The sequence below is a fragment of the Hylobates moloch genome, unplaced genomic scaffold (genome assembly GCF_009828535.3).
Source record: "Hylobates moloch isolate HMO894 unplaced genomic scaffold, HMol_V3 SCAFFOLD_4, whole genome shotgun sequence".
Taxonomy (NCBI): Eukaryota; Metazoa; Chordata; class Mammalia; order Primates; family Hylobatidae; genus Hylobates; species Hylobates moloch.
The window spans coordinates 9418625-9433159 of NW_026652279.1; the positions used below are offsets into that span (position 1 = coordinate 9418625).

Consider the following 14535-nt stretch of genomic DNA (forward strand, 5'->3'; position numbering starts at 1 on the left):
AGATATGTTTGATCAAAAAAATCAATCACACCCACATTGTCTCAATGCAGGGTGGTTCTGGAGGTCTGTGAGGTCGAAACTATTTTCATGATAATACTAAGATGACTTTGTCACTCTCATTCTTCACAAATGTACAGAGCACAAAAAGTTCATTGATGTGTGTATTAGTATGCTAGGACCGGCATACAAAGTACCACATACTGGGTATCCTAGGACTGGCATACAAAGTACCATATACTGGGTGGCTGAAACAACAGAAAGGTGTTCTCTCGCAGTTTAGGAGGCTTAAAGTCTGAGATCAAGGTATTAGAAGGGTTGGTTTCTTCTGAGGGCTGTGAGGGAGAATCTGGTCCATGCCTCTCTCCTAGCTTCTGGTGGTTCACAGGCAATCTTTGGTGCTCCTGGCTTGCAAAAGCATCACTACTTTCATCTTCACATGGCTTTCTCCCTGGGTGTGTGTGCCCGAGTATAAATTTTCTCTTTTTATAAAGACACAAGTCATATTGAATTAGGGCCCTCCCTAATGACCTCATTTTAACTTAATTTCCTCTGTCTATCTATCTCCTACCTTCTATCTCCTTTAAAGATAGAGTCTTTACAGAGAAAATCAAATTACATTAGGTCACATTCAGAGATACTGAAGGTTAGATTTCAACATAGGAATGTTGTGGGGGGCACAATTCCACCCATTATCAGGCATAATTCAGTGGACCCACGTGAGTGGCATCCTGAGGAGATGTGCAGGGCAACAGCTGTGACAACAAGGACGTTGTTTAAAATCTCTGAGCCGCAGTTTGCTCCTCTTTAAAATGGGCTTAGTAGCTAGGCATGGTGGCTCACACTCGTAATCTCAGCACTTTAGGAGGCTGAGGTGGGAGGATCACTTGAGGCCACAAGTTGGAGACCAACCTGGGCAACAAAGCAAGACCTCGTCTCTAAAAAATTTAAAAAAAAAAAAAAAAAAATTGGCCAGGCATAGCGGCATGCACCTGTAGTCCCAGATAATCTGGAGGCTGAGAACAGAGGATTCCTTGTGCCCAGCTGTTACATGATCTTGCCACTGCACTCCAGCCTGGGTGACACAACAAGACCCCATCTCTACATAAATAAGAAAACAAAATGAGCTTAGCAATGGCTATAATAATGCCTTCCTCCTAGGGCTGCCATGAATGCTCAATGTGATAATCCTCCTCAAGTGCACAGCGCCAAACCTGGCCCACAGAATGTGCTGGATAAACATCAGGTGTCTATTTGTACATGTTATCCATGTACACATGGATTCACTTCAGGTTATCCAGACACTATTAACAGCCACTGCACAGGCAAGTCCAACAGAAAAGGACTCTGTGTCTGTGTGTGTGCGTGTGTGTGTGTGTGTGTGTGTGTGTGTGTGTGAGATGGCACCCTGCAAGGGAATGGCATCCTGGTTCCTGGCAAACAGGTTCCTGCCTTGCTCCCTGAGCTACTGGGATGGGCATCTTCCACCTGTGACATGGAACTAGAATAAAATGATGATTGTCAAATAAACATTCATCAAGTCTACAATAATCATACAAATACACTAAACAACATGGTCCAAAAGTACTCTGTGTTTCTTTCTGAACTTTGTGGTGAAAGGAGGTGCTCCCTACCATTTTCACTTTGCAAACATTTATTCCGTGATTTAAACCACAACTACTATGACCGCCATCACTCACTGATCACCAGAAACTGGGTAAATCATTATCTTACTTGTTTTTATTAATCTTTTTGAAATGTATGTAGAGCTTACAATGAATTCAGTGTTTAATATTAGCGGTGTTTTTGGTCTTTGGAAGTTTGATATGTTTCCGTGGCCTGAAGTACGCTGAACTTAAAACTCTTGTTTACATCAATTAGCCTACAGAAAACTGGTTTGCTTTATGGTGAAACCATTTCTGTCCTCCAAGGCTGTGTAATTAATTTCTTATCCTCTGCCTACATTCAGTGCCGGAATGGGTGTGGAAGCAGAGAACAAATTGGAATGCCTTTAGTGAGGACTTACAGTATCCCCAGAGGGCTGAGGTACTCTCACAACACCAAACACATCTCACTGTAATTGTCCATTTCTCATCAGTCTCCAACAAATGAGACTGTAGGTTCCTTAAAGGCAGCAACTGTCTCATATTCCCAAGCTTCCTGCAAACCCACCATCTGCAACCTCCGCCTCCCAGGTCCAAGTGATTCTCCTGACTCAGCCTCCCAAGTAGCTGGAATTACAGGTGTACACTATCAAACCTGGCTAATTTTTGTATTTTTAGTAGAGACGGAGTTTCACCATGTTGGCCAGGCTTGTCTTGAACTCCTGATCTCAGGTGATCCACTCACCTGGGCCTCACAAACTGCTGGGATTACAGGCGTGAGCCACCGCCTAATAGTGGGACTAATAGTGGACCTAATAGTGGACCTGTGCTGCATTTGACCCACTGAAAGAATAAATGAATATGAATATTTAACAGAAACATTATCAGGAAGGATATTTCTTAATAGATATTTTAGTTGGACATGGGAAACTGAAAATGTAGCCCAAGCTACATATCAGACAACATTTCTACTCAGGTGAATGTTAACATAAGGTATACCTCCACTGAACACTCATGTTCATAGCAGCATTATTCATATAGCCAAAAAGGGAAAGCAACCCAAGTGTCCACCGACAAATTAATGGATTAAAAAAAAGATATATACACACATCATGGAATATTATTCAGCCTAATAAGGAAGGAAATTTTTGCACATGCTACAACATAGATGAACTTTGAAGACATTACGCTAAATGAAATAAGCCAGTCATAAAAGAACAGCTATAGTATGAATCTTCTTAGATAAGGTTCCTAGAGTAGTCAAATTCATACAGATCAAAAGTAGAACAGTGGTTGGCAGAGACTAGGGGAAGGGGAGATGAGGGAGTTAGCATTGAATAGGTATAGAGTTTTAGTAGGGGAGGATGAATAAGTTCAGGAAATGGATGATGGTGACGGCTGCATAACCATATGAATATGTAACACTTAATGTCAGAGTATGGTTAAAATGGTAAAATGGTAAAAATGGCAAAAATGGTTAAAATGGTCACTTTTATGTCATGTATATTTTACTACAATAATAAATACATAATAAAAATTTTAAATTAAAGAATATACACATTCATATTTTTTAGTACCTTTAGAAGCTTTGGAAATCAAAAACAAGGTTTCAGAGACAAAAAAGGCACCTAATGATCCAAACTTTTAATCAAAAAAGCAATTCCTTTGCCACCTCCCTCAACACCCTAAAAGTCGATCACAAAACACTGCTTTGTGTCAATAATTAATTTTACCTAAATTATGACAATGTTGCTTAATGTCAAAATTCCAGGAAAAATATTCTACTGACCTGAAAAGAAGGACTCTGAAGTATGCAGGAGGAAATAGATTCATCCTGTAGCACATGACAAAATATCTTCAAGAAAGGAACACTGTGACTCTTGGCTTACCATAAGCGTAACATTACTGATATACTGCCAATATTAAGCAAAATGAAATACCACTACTAAATATTCTCACTTGGGGCCCTTTAACATAAAGAAAATTTAGTATTTTTCTCTCGTCTTCCTATAAAGTTTAACTCTGTAAGTCTCCCCCCATATTAAAATTATATTTTATATATAGTCATAAAAGCTATTTTATACTGGTCATAAAAGCCTCATCATAAACTCATATCAAACAAAAAGGAAAGGATCCATTAGACACTCACAACATGCTATGCTGTGAGTTTTGGACGTGGGACTCCAATCCTAAAAGCGTCCTCAGGCCCAGCCTCGCTTAGGACAAGTCACAAGCCTTCTGCCTCCATTTCCAATCATCCTATTCAACACTCAGCCATTCAGTCCTTCTGCATCATTTAAAAATTCATGAGGATAATCTGTTTACAACTTCACCATCTCAAAATTTACTTAGTTTTTCTAATGTGCCAAATAGCACGTATATTTTTTTCCATGGTAATTATAAAAAAGTTAAAAGCTGAAAAATTCCTTTTTTCCCTGTATTGTTGGCTTTCAATTTTAATGATACATCACTTTAAAAGAGCCCTGAATCTTAACAAAGAAACACTCATCATTAATAGTTTATTCCCTTAATCAAAAATAATTAATAACTCTCTACTTTCTATTACTTATTAAAGGCCCACGTAAGCCCTCAGGCTAGAAAGAGAATGCCTACGAGAACTGGTTTCCCCCCTTTCTTTCAAAGGTAGGAAAGGACTTACTAATTCAAATAAGTCCTTCAAGTCCAGGTGGTATAACACAGCATCTTAACATGTAGGAGAGTACAAGCAGAAGCTGGGGACAAAAAGCAAAGGATAAAAAATAGTTCCTTATAAAAATGTGAAGAGATCTCCATTGACAAGGAGAAAACCTTAATATTTTCTGGTAAAGCTATAATGCTGATCCCCTACTTTCAATCAATGCTGTGGGCACGCCAATCAATGCTGTGGGCACGGGGAGGGGAGGGGAATGGAGGGGAGGGGAGGAGAGGGTAGGGGAGGGGAGAAAATGGTGCCCTAAATGGATCAGGCCACTCCCCAGACACTGTACCCAGAGCCCTGAGCCCTGCTTCAGACAGGGAGGAAAGCATGGTGCTGTTCCTCTCCACAGGCCTCCCGACTTCAGCCACAGACAGTAAGATGGGGGTGGATCCCTTACTTAAAACCAGACAATATCGAAACAATAAAGTTTGGCCAGGCGCGGTGGCTCACGCCTTAATCCCAGCACTTTGTGAGGCCCAGGTGGGTGGATGACCTGAGGTCAGGAGTTCAAGACAAGCCTGGCCAACATGGTGAAACTCCATCTCTACTAAAAATACAAAAATTAGCTAGGTGTGGTGGTGTACATCTATAATTCCAGCTACTTGGGAGACTGAGTCAGGAGAATCACTTGAACCTGGGAGGTGGAGGTTGCAGTGAGTCAAGATCTCACCACTGCACTCAAGCCTGGGCAACACAGTGAGACTCTGTCTGAAAAAATATAAATAAAAATAAATAAAGTCAGCTTTCAGAGATACTGAAATGTGAAAAAGAAAGAAAAAGGAATCTTACAAAGAAATATAAGTAATTGTCACAAGATCACAAAGCTATGGAGTGCTGAAGGCAAGAGTTAAACCCGGGCAGTCTGATTCCACTCACGGTATACGTCTAGTATCCTGGCATAATGACTCATAGCACTGAATCGGTGCCAAAGTTGCCCAAATGATCTCCATTCTTGCATTTCTCCAACCCTCTCCACACTACATCCAGAAAGAGTACTCTACGTATTAAACTACTACTCTGTTGACAAGACCTTGAAGCCAGAGAAAGAAGAAGGTGGATAAGAGTCCAGAAAGGGCAACCATGCCGAGTTGATTAGCACACCTTCATCAGCACAAGTCCAAATGACCAAAGGCGAGTGTCACTCAAGGGCAAAGAGATGGGGAAAGGTAAGCAATTAGTTTAACTGCCTAGTTCAGCCCAACTAGGATCTTTCATTGACAGAGCTTAGTAATTTAACAGCATAAGTCCTTTATCAGTATGAGGCAGGTGACTCCCTGGCACTGTGATTTTAAGCAAATGACGATAGGGCCTCTCTGTGCCTCTGAGTGCTTCTATAAAACATGGAGACTGTGAAATCTCCCCTGCAGTGATGTTGTAAGGGTTAAAGAAATAATGCGTGGAGATTACTTCACACAGTCTTGTTATATACTACATGCCCAAGGAATAGTTCTATGATTATGAGGACCCTTTCACAACTAGGATTTCTATAGCCCCTTCCTTCTTCCTCATTTGCTGAAATGAGCCACATCACCCCTCAACTTCTCCTGTTCCTTACCTCCCTCTCCCTTCTCTGTGCACCCTACTCATTCACTGAGACCACAAATGCTTACTGAATACCTACTCTGGCCAGCTGGGGAATGACTCACGCCATTACATTAAGCTGTATTACTTTGCCTTTGTGGAGCTTACATTCTTACATTTGTAGGAGAGCGGGAAAGATGGCCAATAAACAAATAACACTACCAGGTACAGTCAAGTGTTATAAAGAACAAAGCAGATAAGGGTACAGAGAATAATCCCTGGAAAGGTGGGGCCAGGTAAGATAATTAGGAAAAAGCCTATCTGAAAAATCAACATTGAATCAGAAAGCTGATGAAGACAGAGATCAGGCAATGAATGATCAGAGGGAATAGTGCTGCAGACACAGGGTAAGTGGTTGACAGAGGCCAACAGTGTCTTAGAAGGCTAAGAACACAGCTCAACTGCAGTACCCACTATGTTTTAGTATAACTACAGGTTTATAGGCCAGTTGTACCAATAACCTCTGTGCCCTCTGAAGGTAGGAGCTGTGTATCTTATTCCTGTCTGCATTCACTCAGTCATATTTATCTGCCCAACATTCTATAAAGCATGAGCTGTAATAAGCATTCAGAAAATATTTGCTACATAAATGATATTTGTTTGACTTTTCAGTTGTGGGGGTTAATTATTCCCTGCTGAGTTCTGGGCTTTCTGAAGCCCCATTCAGACTTCCTTGTATACCCGAAAGTGCCATTGTCCCTCAACTTCTGTTACCCACCGCCTCTCCCTTCTCTATACTAAACTGCTCACTACAACTGCTCTCCCCCTGTTCTCTCACCTCTGCCTCTGCATGAATTCACGTAGACTGCCTTCTCCATCACCTCCACCTTCCTCACAAACTCTCAGGATTAATCTCCAAATTTCATTAGTGTACTGATATTATCATTTGTTCAAATATTTCCAAATCTCTCAAGTTCTTCAGTAAAACTTTTCCATCTAGTAACAGAAAGTGATGCATCAAGTGACAATTGCAGACTGAGTGGTAAAGACAGCTGAAGGACAAATGACCTGAGGTTACTTATGTAATTTCTTTTCCTCCCCCAAATATGCCATATTTCAGTGACTTTCTGGGCTTTGCGCCTGCAGAACTAGACCAGGGTAAGAGGGCAGGAAAGTTCTCACTACTGTGGGTCTGTGCACTCAATCACTCACCCATAAAAGAAATGCCTTATTTACAGTAAACAAAACCAAGTTAGGACAAAGCTATCACTTAATGGTCTTCCCCACAAGGAAGGTCAATAGTTTAGCATCTAAATTATTTGAGATGGATTCCCTTTTCTAAAAGCAGAAATTGCAGCTGTACTTCTTTTAAAAAAAAGAAAAAAGTCAAATATTTATTCTCCTAGGCAAGAGGCAGATATAGGTAAGTCACAACTTCCAATGCAGCCGCCACAGCCTCATTTAGCTGATAAGAACTTGCCCATAACCTTTAGTCCTTCACTTATAAAAGCCATGCATCCATCTTTCTCCTCCCACTTCCGTAAAGACAGAAAATTAGGCTGGAGCCATTCTTTCTGAGTATACAACAGCAGGGGCATGGGTTTAAGCAGTTTTCTTTGACAACACACATTCCTCTGTAAGTCCCTGGACAGAAGTTCTGGGCTGCATAGAAAACATACAACAAGGATTCTAAAATTGGAGGCCTGGCCAGGCACAGTGGCCCACATCTGTAATCCCAACACTTTGGGAGGCCGAAGGGGGCAGATCACTTGAGGTCAAGAGTTTGAGACAAACCTGGCCAGCATGGCGAAACCCCATCTCTACTAAAAATACAAAAATCAGCCAGGCATGGTGGCATGCATCTGTAGTGGCAGCTGCTCAGGAGGCCGAGGCAGGAGAATCCCTTGTACGCAGGAGGAGGAGGTTGTAGTGAGCCCAGATCAGGCCACCGCACTCCAGCCTGGGTGAGAGTGAGACTCTCTTTCAAAAAAAAAAGTAAAATAAAATTGGAGACCTGAAAGGCAGTGCTTCTCCTACAAGAGAGCTCCATGAACTTCAACTAGCCATAAGAGGGGAAATACCCTAAGAGACAACAAAACTGTGCTTAGACTTAACTTTAAGAACCCCTAAGACTTGACTGGCAGTATGCACTCATATCTTGCCCACCATGGCAGTGCCTTGCTATATGACACCACCAAGTACCGCACACTCTGTTCACTTGGCTATATGGACACAGCAACATGGCCCCTGTCTACCAGGATTTAGGTCTTTGGAAAGACTTCTAACCATGGTTAGACTCTTACTGCTAAATTCACTGAACACCACTCTGCTAAGTTTCAAAGCCAGCCTAACTTAGACTTATAATAGGGGGCATGTACAGTACATTAATTACATGCCTGTGCTTTGGCTGCCAGGACTGGGATTCAGCCTCCGGAGGGTTTAAACCCCTGAAACCTCCTTAGCAGACCCTGCAGGTCTCCACATGATTTGGCCCTTGTCTTCCTCTGAGACCTAGTCTACTACCACTTTCCCCCTCTAATTACCTAGACATGCCCAGCTCATTCTCATCTCAGTCTTTGCACTTGCTGTCTGCTCTGTGTAACACACTCTTCCCCTTAGTCTCACCTAGCTGGCTACCTTTCATAACTCAGGTCTCAGCTCAAATGTCAAAAAGGACATCTCCAGGATCACTTACATACAATGCTGGGCAATGTGAAGTATGTGTATGCATACATATAATTTCACCTAAAGTACAAAACTGAACAAAACCAGTGTTATAAGTCAGGGGACTGGTGACCCTTTGTAGGGTAGGGGTAGTGACAGGCAGGAGCACCAGGGGGCCTCTGGGTTGTTGTTAAATGATCATTTTCTTCATCTGTACCTAGGTAGCTGGGTGTGCATTCAGTTTATGAAAATTCATCAAGTTGTTCATTTATAATTGTTCATTTTTCAGTACGTCTTATATTTCAGTTTAAAAAATTATGCCAATCAAAAACACACCATGTCAAATAGGTCTCTTCTGATCATCCAGTCTAAACTACCCTGCTGTGAAGCTATTCATTCTGCATCCCATGACCCTGACTGATTTTCTTCACAGAATCTGTCATTGGCTGAAATCATTTTCGCTATTGGTTATATGTGTACTGGCTCACTCTCTCCCACCTCCATTAAAATAAAGTTATCACATGGCCAAAGGCTCTGCCTCACTCATTCACCATCCCCAAACCCCAGGGCCTACAACAGTCCTGCCAAATGGCATGGGCTGAATAAAAACTATATGAAAAATAAGAAATGACTAAAGTGGACCCTTTAAGGACGTATTATCAATCAAAAGTTGAAACAGTAAATCTAACAGCAAAGGTGAAAAAAAAAAAAAACTTCAGTGACACTAAGCATAAGGAATATGTGTCAAATGTTAAATTCAACCACAGGGAGGGGGTAGACAAAATGTCATTCTATGGGTATTTCTGTACAGACAACAGTTTTTCACAAGGCCTGGTGGTATAAAATAGGACTGGGCCAAGAGTGGCAAGAGATTTCTGAGACACTTAGTGAGGATTCTTAAGTATGATGAGAGAAGTGGGCCATGTTTAACTGTAACGTCTGCCACGGGCAGGGCAAGGGACTATGGAAACATAATATCAAATCAGTGTAGATGAAACAGATCATAGGAAGCACCCAAGAATTTGAAAATAGACTTTATTACAAGTCATCAGCAATACTCACCATTTTTATGGACAATTCTAAGATGGTCATAAAGAAAAAAAAATGTGTCAGTGGTGCTAATGACTTGGATGTTATATAGTTACTACTGGTATGCAGATTAATTTGCATGTTGATATAATATATTTTCATGAGGAAGTATATACTCACCAGGAAACAGCATGGTGTAACGGAAACATACAGGTAAGCCTTTACTCTGGAATGCCACAAACTCTCACTGTATCGTTGAATATGTCATTGAACTTTAGGCCTCAATTTCTCTACCCATGAAATGAGCTGGCTGGACTAAATGATTGCTAATGTCCATTTCCAGTTCTTGGACACTGTATACATTTCTATCTTTAAAAAAACCTATTTTTGTCTTCTAAGACGTTACAGAATAACACATCATCCACAAGTATGTAAATCATAGTAACCAGATGGGGTGTGCTAACAGATCTTTTTACCCAGTTTTCTTGACAAACCAAGAGTATCTCTCCCCAACCAGATTTTCTCCAGTGTGGCGTTCAGCCTCTTATTTCTTGGTTAGGGAAGTAGGCTTCACATATTTCAGCTAAACACTCTGCATTTTCAGTTTCTCTGTACAGTTCATGAGTTTTCACTGCCCTGGGCCCCATGTTTCTCATCAATTCAAGTCTACACTCATGGTTAGCACCCTAGTTCTTGTTTTTTCTAACACTTAAATAATGAATAGGACTTCATCACCTGGAAGTATCCTCCTTACTCTATTACAACAGTTATTAGTGAGTTTTAATTAGACAAAACTGCCATTCCTTTTGCTACCTCACTGTACTGTCAAGCACCTATTAAGAATATTACAGTAGTAAGTATTAGCACCTTTTAAATTTACATTAACAATAACAGAAATGGGGAGGCAGGAAATGAAAGGAGAGGGGTAAAAATAGCTCACAGATGTCATAACCAAAGTTTAGAGTAACTCAAAAAATCATTAATCGCTATTTTTTAAATTTTCTAAAAAACTATACTATGCATATCCTGGTTAAAACTGTATGAGTGATAATTTGCCTCTCATCAATTAAAAATGGGGAAATAGGCAAGGTCATTAACTCTGCTGTGGCTGAATCCCAGACTGTGCTTTCTTTAAAACGGAAGAGAGATAATCTACGGAGACTAACCAGTTCAGTGGTTCAGTGATTTCTCCAAGAGTCATCACCAACTCAACACTTCCCTGAAGTCCTTCTGACTATTGCAACGCTTGCCATCTGCAGAAGGTAAAAATCTCCTAGAGGCCAAATTCCAATTGCTATCCAGCCCACCACTGACCCTCTTTGATTTCACTCTCCATCAAAAAGGAGGACATGGACAGGGTCAATGGTCTAATGCGTTTTAGTGACAGGCCTGATTTTTCATTGAAAAGAGGAGAAAGATTGTTTCCCATTTTTCTCCTTGACCCATGGATTTGACCAACTCAGGCACCTTAAAAGTCTGCAAAAGCAGGTAGCCTGCAGGAAGTTCACCCTACGGGGTGAGTTCCTAGTTGGGCTGAAACGGGCTTCTAGGCATGTTTATCGCATGGCCTAAATGTGCTCAGGGTTAGTGTCAGAAGTTTGAAAAGCAGAATTAGTAAAGCTGACAATAAAACCTCAGGGCTCCAAAACCCAGTCCGAGAAACTTTTCTTAAACTTGCGTCCAGCGCCTGCTTCAGCGCCGTCGCCGTGAACCTGCGGGAGCAGAAAGCGGAGACTCCGGCGCGTTGGGTCGCTCATTCCCCGAGGCACCCCGGGCCAGCCCCACGCCGCCCCTGCCCCACACTGGAGCGGGGTTCCCTCCTGCGCCTGGGCCCGGCGCCGCGTCGCCTCCCTAAGTGGGGCGCCCGAGGGGCCGCGCACGGGGCCAGGCGGAGACCAAGAGCAGAAGGGGGCGACGGGAGCCCGGGCAGGCCGGCGCCGCTGCTAGCGCCGCAGCTCCTGCCGCCACGCTCACCTGGGACTCGGCCGCCAGGAAGCGGGGCCGCAGCGCTAGGGCTCGCAGAAGCTTCCCGGCCTGCGCTGCTACGGGGGACGCCATCTTAAACAGGAAACTCGGCACTGGCAGTAGGGCGGGCGCGGGCAGGGGAAGGAGGCGGAAGAGGAGCAGCGGGAGGAGGGGTCGGAGGAGAAGCGGGCGCGGGGAGAAAGAGGAGGAGGAGGCAGAGGCGGTCCGGGCCAGGCCTGCCCCCTGCGTCCCCGGGGCACAGGCATTCCTAAGGCTGCAGAGCCCTCGGTCCCCCACCCGGCCCCGGTTCACTTTGAGCGGTCCCAAGGCCTGACAGCCTACTGTGCAGTCCCCGGGTTATCGTCCTGAGCAAAGACAGAGCCCGGGCCCTGCGGTCTTGGGGCTCAAACAGTCCCCGGATGGCCAAACAAGCGAATATTTGCCATGGCAGTGGGTGCTGGAAGGGTGGCTCACGGAGCTGACGCCCTCCGCAGAGAACCATGGTCTAGTCCTGTGGTCACGGAGGCCTATCTGGGACAGTGGTGTTGGAGCTGAGACTTTAAGGAATAGAGACCGGTGAGGATCCTGCAGCCCAGGGCCTCAGGTGGGTCAAGGAGAGGTCATTGGAGGCTCTCCATCCCTTAGGGAGTTGTGGGTGTTTTGTTTTGTTCTATCCTTAACCTAAGATCAATGTAAAGCTGAGAGGTGAAGCCAGGTGGGTTGGGTGGGGAACTTGGAGAACTTTTCTGTCTAGCTAAAGGATTGTAAATGCACCAATCAGCGCTCTTGTCTAGATAATCGGGTAGGGACTTGGAGAACTTTTCTGTATAGCTAAACGATTGTAAATGCACCAATCAGCACTCTGTCTAGCTAAAGGTTTGTAAACACACCAATCAGCACTCTGTAAAAATGCACCAATCAGCGCTCTGTGTCTAGCTAAAGGTTTGTAAATGCACCAATCAGCACTATGTAAAAAGGGACCAATCAGCATTCTGTAAAATGGACCAGTCAGTGCTCTGTAAAACGGACCAATCAGCAGCATGTGGGCAAGGCCACAAAAGGGAATAAAAGCTGGCCACCCGGAACCAGCAGCGGCAGCAGCTTTTTGGGGTCTCCTTCCATGTAGTGGTTGCTTTGTGCTTTTGCTCTTTGCAGTAACTCTTGCTGCTGCCCACTCTTTGGGTCCGCACTACCCTTATGAGCTGTAACACTCACCACAAAGGGCTGCAACTTCACTCCTGAGGCCAGGGAGACTGCGAACCCACTGGGAGGAATGAACAACTCCAGACGCCCCACCTTTAAGAGCTGTAACACTCACTGCAAAGGTCTGCAGCTTCATTCCTGAAGTCAGCGAGACCACGAACCCACTGGGAGGAACGAACAACTCCAGAAGTGCCACCTTTAAGAGCTGTAATACTCACTGTGAAGTCTGCGTCTTCACTCCTGAAGTCAGCAAGACCACGAACCCACGGGGAGGAGTGAACAACTCCGGACACGCCACATTTAAAAGCTGTAACGCTTGCTGTGAAGGTCTGCGGCTTCACTCCTGAAGTCATCGAGACCACAGACCCACCAGAAGGAAGAAACTCCGGATACATCGGAACATAAGGAACAAACTCTGGACACACCATCTTTACCACGAGGGTCTGTGGTTTCATATTGGAAGTCAACGTGACCAAGAACCCATGGGAAGGAACCAATTCTGGACACAAAGCTATTGGAGGATTTTAAGCCCAGTAATCAGAGTGATAAAAGCAACATTCATTTGGAGTTGTGAAGCCCAAATACCTGACACAGGTCTCAATCAATTTAAGAAGTTTATTTGGCCAAAGTTAAGGACACACACCTGTGACACAGCCTCAGGAGGTCCTGACATGTGCCCAAGGTGTGGGCGAGGACACAGCTTGGTTTTACACATTTTAGGGAGATATGAAACATCAATATACCTAAAATGTATGTTGGTTTGGTCCAGAAAAGTGAAACAACTGGAAGCAACGAGGGGCTTCTAGGTTACAGGTAGGTAAGAGACAAAGGGTTTCATTCTGTTGGGTTTCTGATTAGCCTTTCCAAAGGAAGCAATCAGCTGTGCATCTATCTCTGTGAGCAGAGGGATGACTGAATGGAATGGGAGGCAGGTTTGCCCTAAGCAGTGCCCACCTTAACTTTTCTCTTTAGCTTAGTGATTTGGGAGTCCCAAGATTATTTCCCTTTCACAGAGTTTACACGAGTCTAAGCAATGTACATATGATAAAAACAACAGCAAAGTTACTGAATGTGTGCCAAGCACTTGACAAATATAAACTTGTTTAGTCTTCATAGCAACCTTTTAAACGGGTACAAGTGTACAATCCCCATTTTGCAGAAGAGAAAACTGAGGTGCACAGTGGTTAAGTAACTTGCCAGAGGTGGCAGGTCTGATAAGACATGAGATTCACATCCCTTCCAACCACCCCCAAATTAAGCACTATTTTAGATTTTTTTTTAACCTTACTCATTCTTGAACATATGATCATGAAAAAAGGTACAATGTAACAGAAGTAGACGGCTGTTGCTGCTAGCTTCTTTCCTAACCTCTCTCTTTGGGAAGTGGGGGAGCTGAGAATTTTTATTTTAATATAATTTGTAGCCCATTTGGAGACGTAATTTTACCCACTAGATGTAGCAGCTTTTGATGACGAGGATGATTGCTTAAATCAATTATTGCTATGATGGTGGCAAAGTTGCAATGGTCTAACTCTATCCTACATTTATTAGTTTGTTTTCTACTCAGAAAAACTGCACTGTCTTTCCATCATCTCCATTGATGAAAGAAAAACTTCAGCTGAATTAAATGTAAGGGAGTTTAATTGAACAATGAACGATTTGCGAATTGGGCAGCCCCCAGAATCACAGTAGATTCACAGCGACTCCAGCGCAGCCACGCGGTGGAAAAAGATATATAGACAAAAAAAGGGAAATGACTTACAGAAATCAAAAGTGAGGTACGGAACAGCTGGATTGGTTACAGCTTGGCATTTGTCTTACACAGTTTGAACACTCAGCAGTGTATAAATGGTT

General features: G+C 43.4%; 1 protein-coding gene across 3 annotated transcripts in view; it reads right to left on the minus strand.

Annotated features, from left to right (window-relative positions):
• The window catches only part of SUCLG2 (succinate-CoA ligase GDP-forming subunit beta), a 374531-nt gene extending 362698 nt beyond the window's left edge, over positions 1-11833 (minus strand). Inside the window, exon 1 of one of the 3 annotated variants that reach the window (XM_058437145.1) lies at positions 11488-11832. In XM_058437145.1, the coding sequence (XP_058293128.1) occupies positions 11488-11571 (84 nt within the window). In that variant the 5' untranslated portion in view covers positions 11572-11832. Of the gene's footprint in view, positions 1-11487 lie in introns of all 3 variants that reach the window. The other 2 variants (XM_032149461.2, XM_058437146.1) reach the window with 2 other exon arrangements.
• Between the last annotated feature and the right edge of the window lie 2702 nt (positions 11834-14535).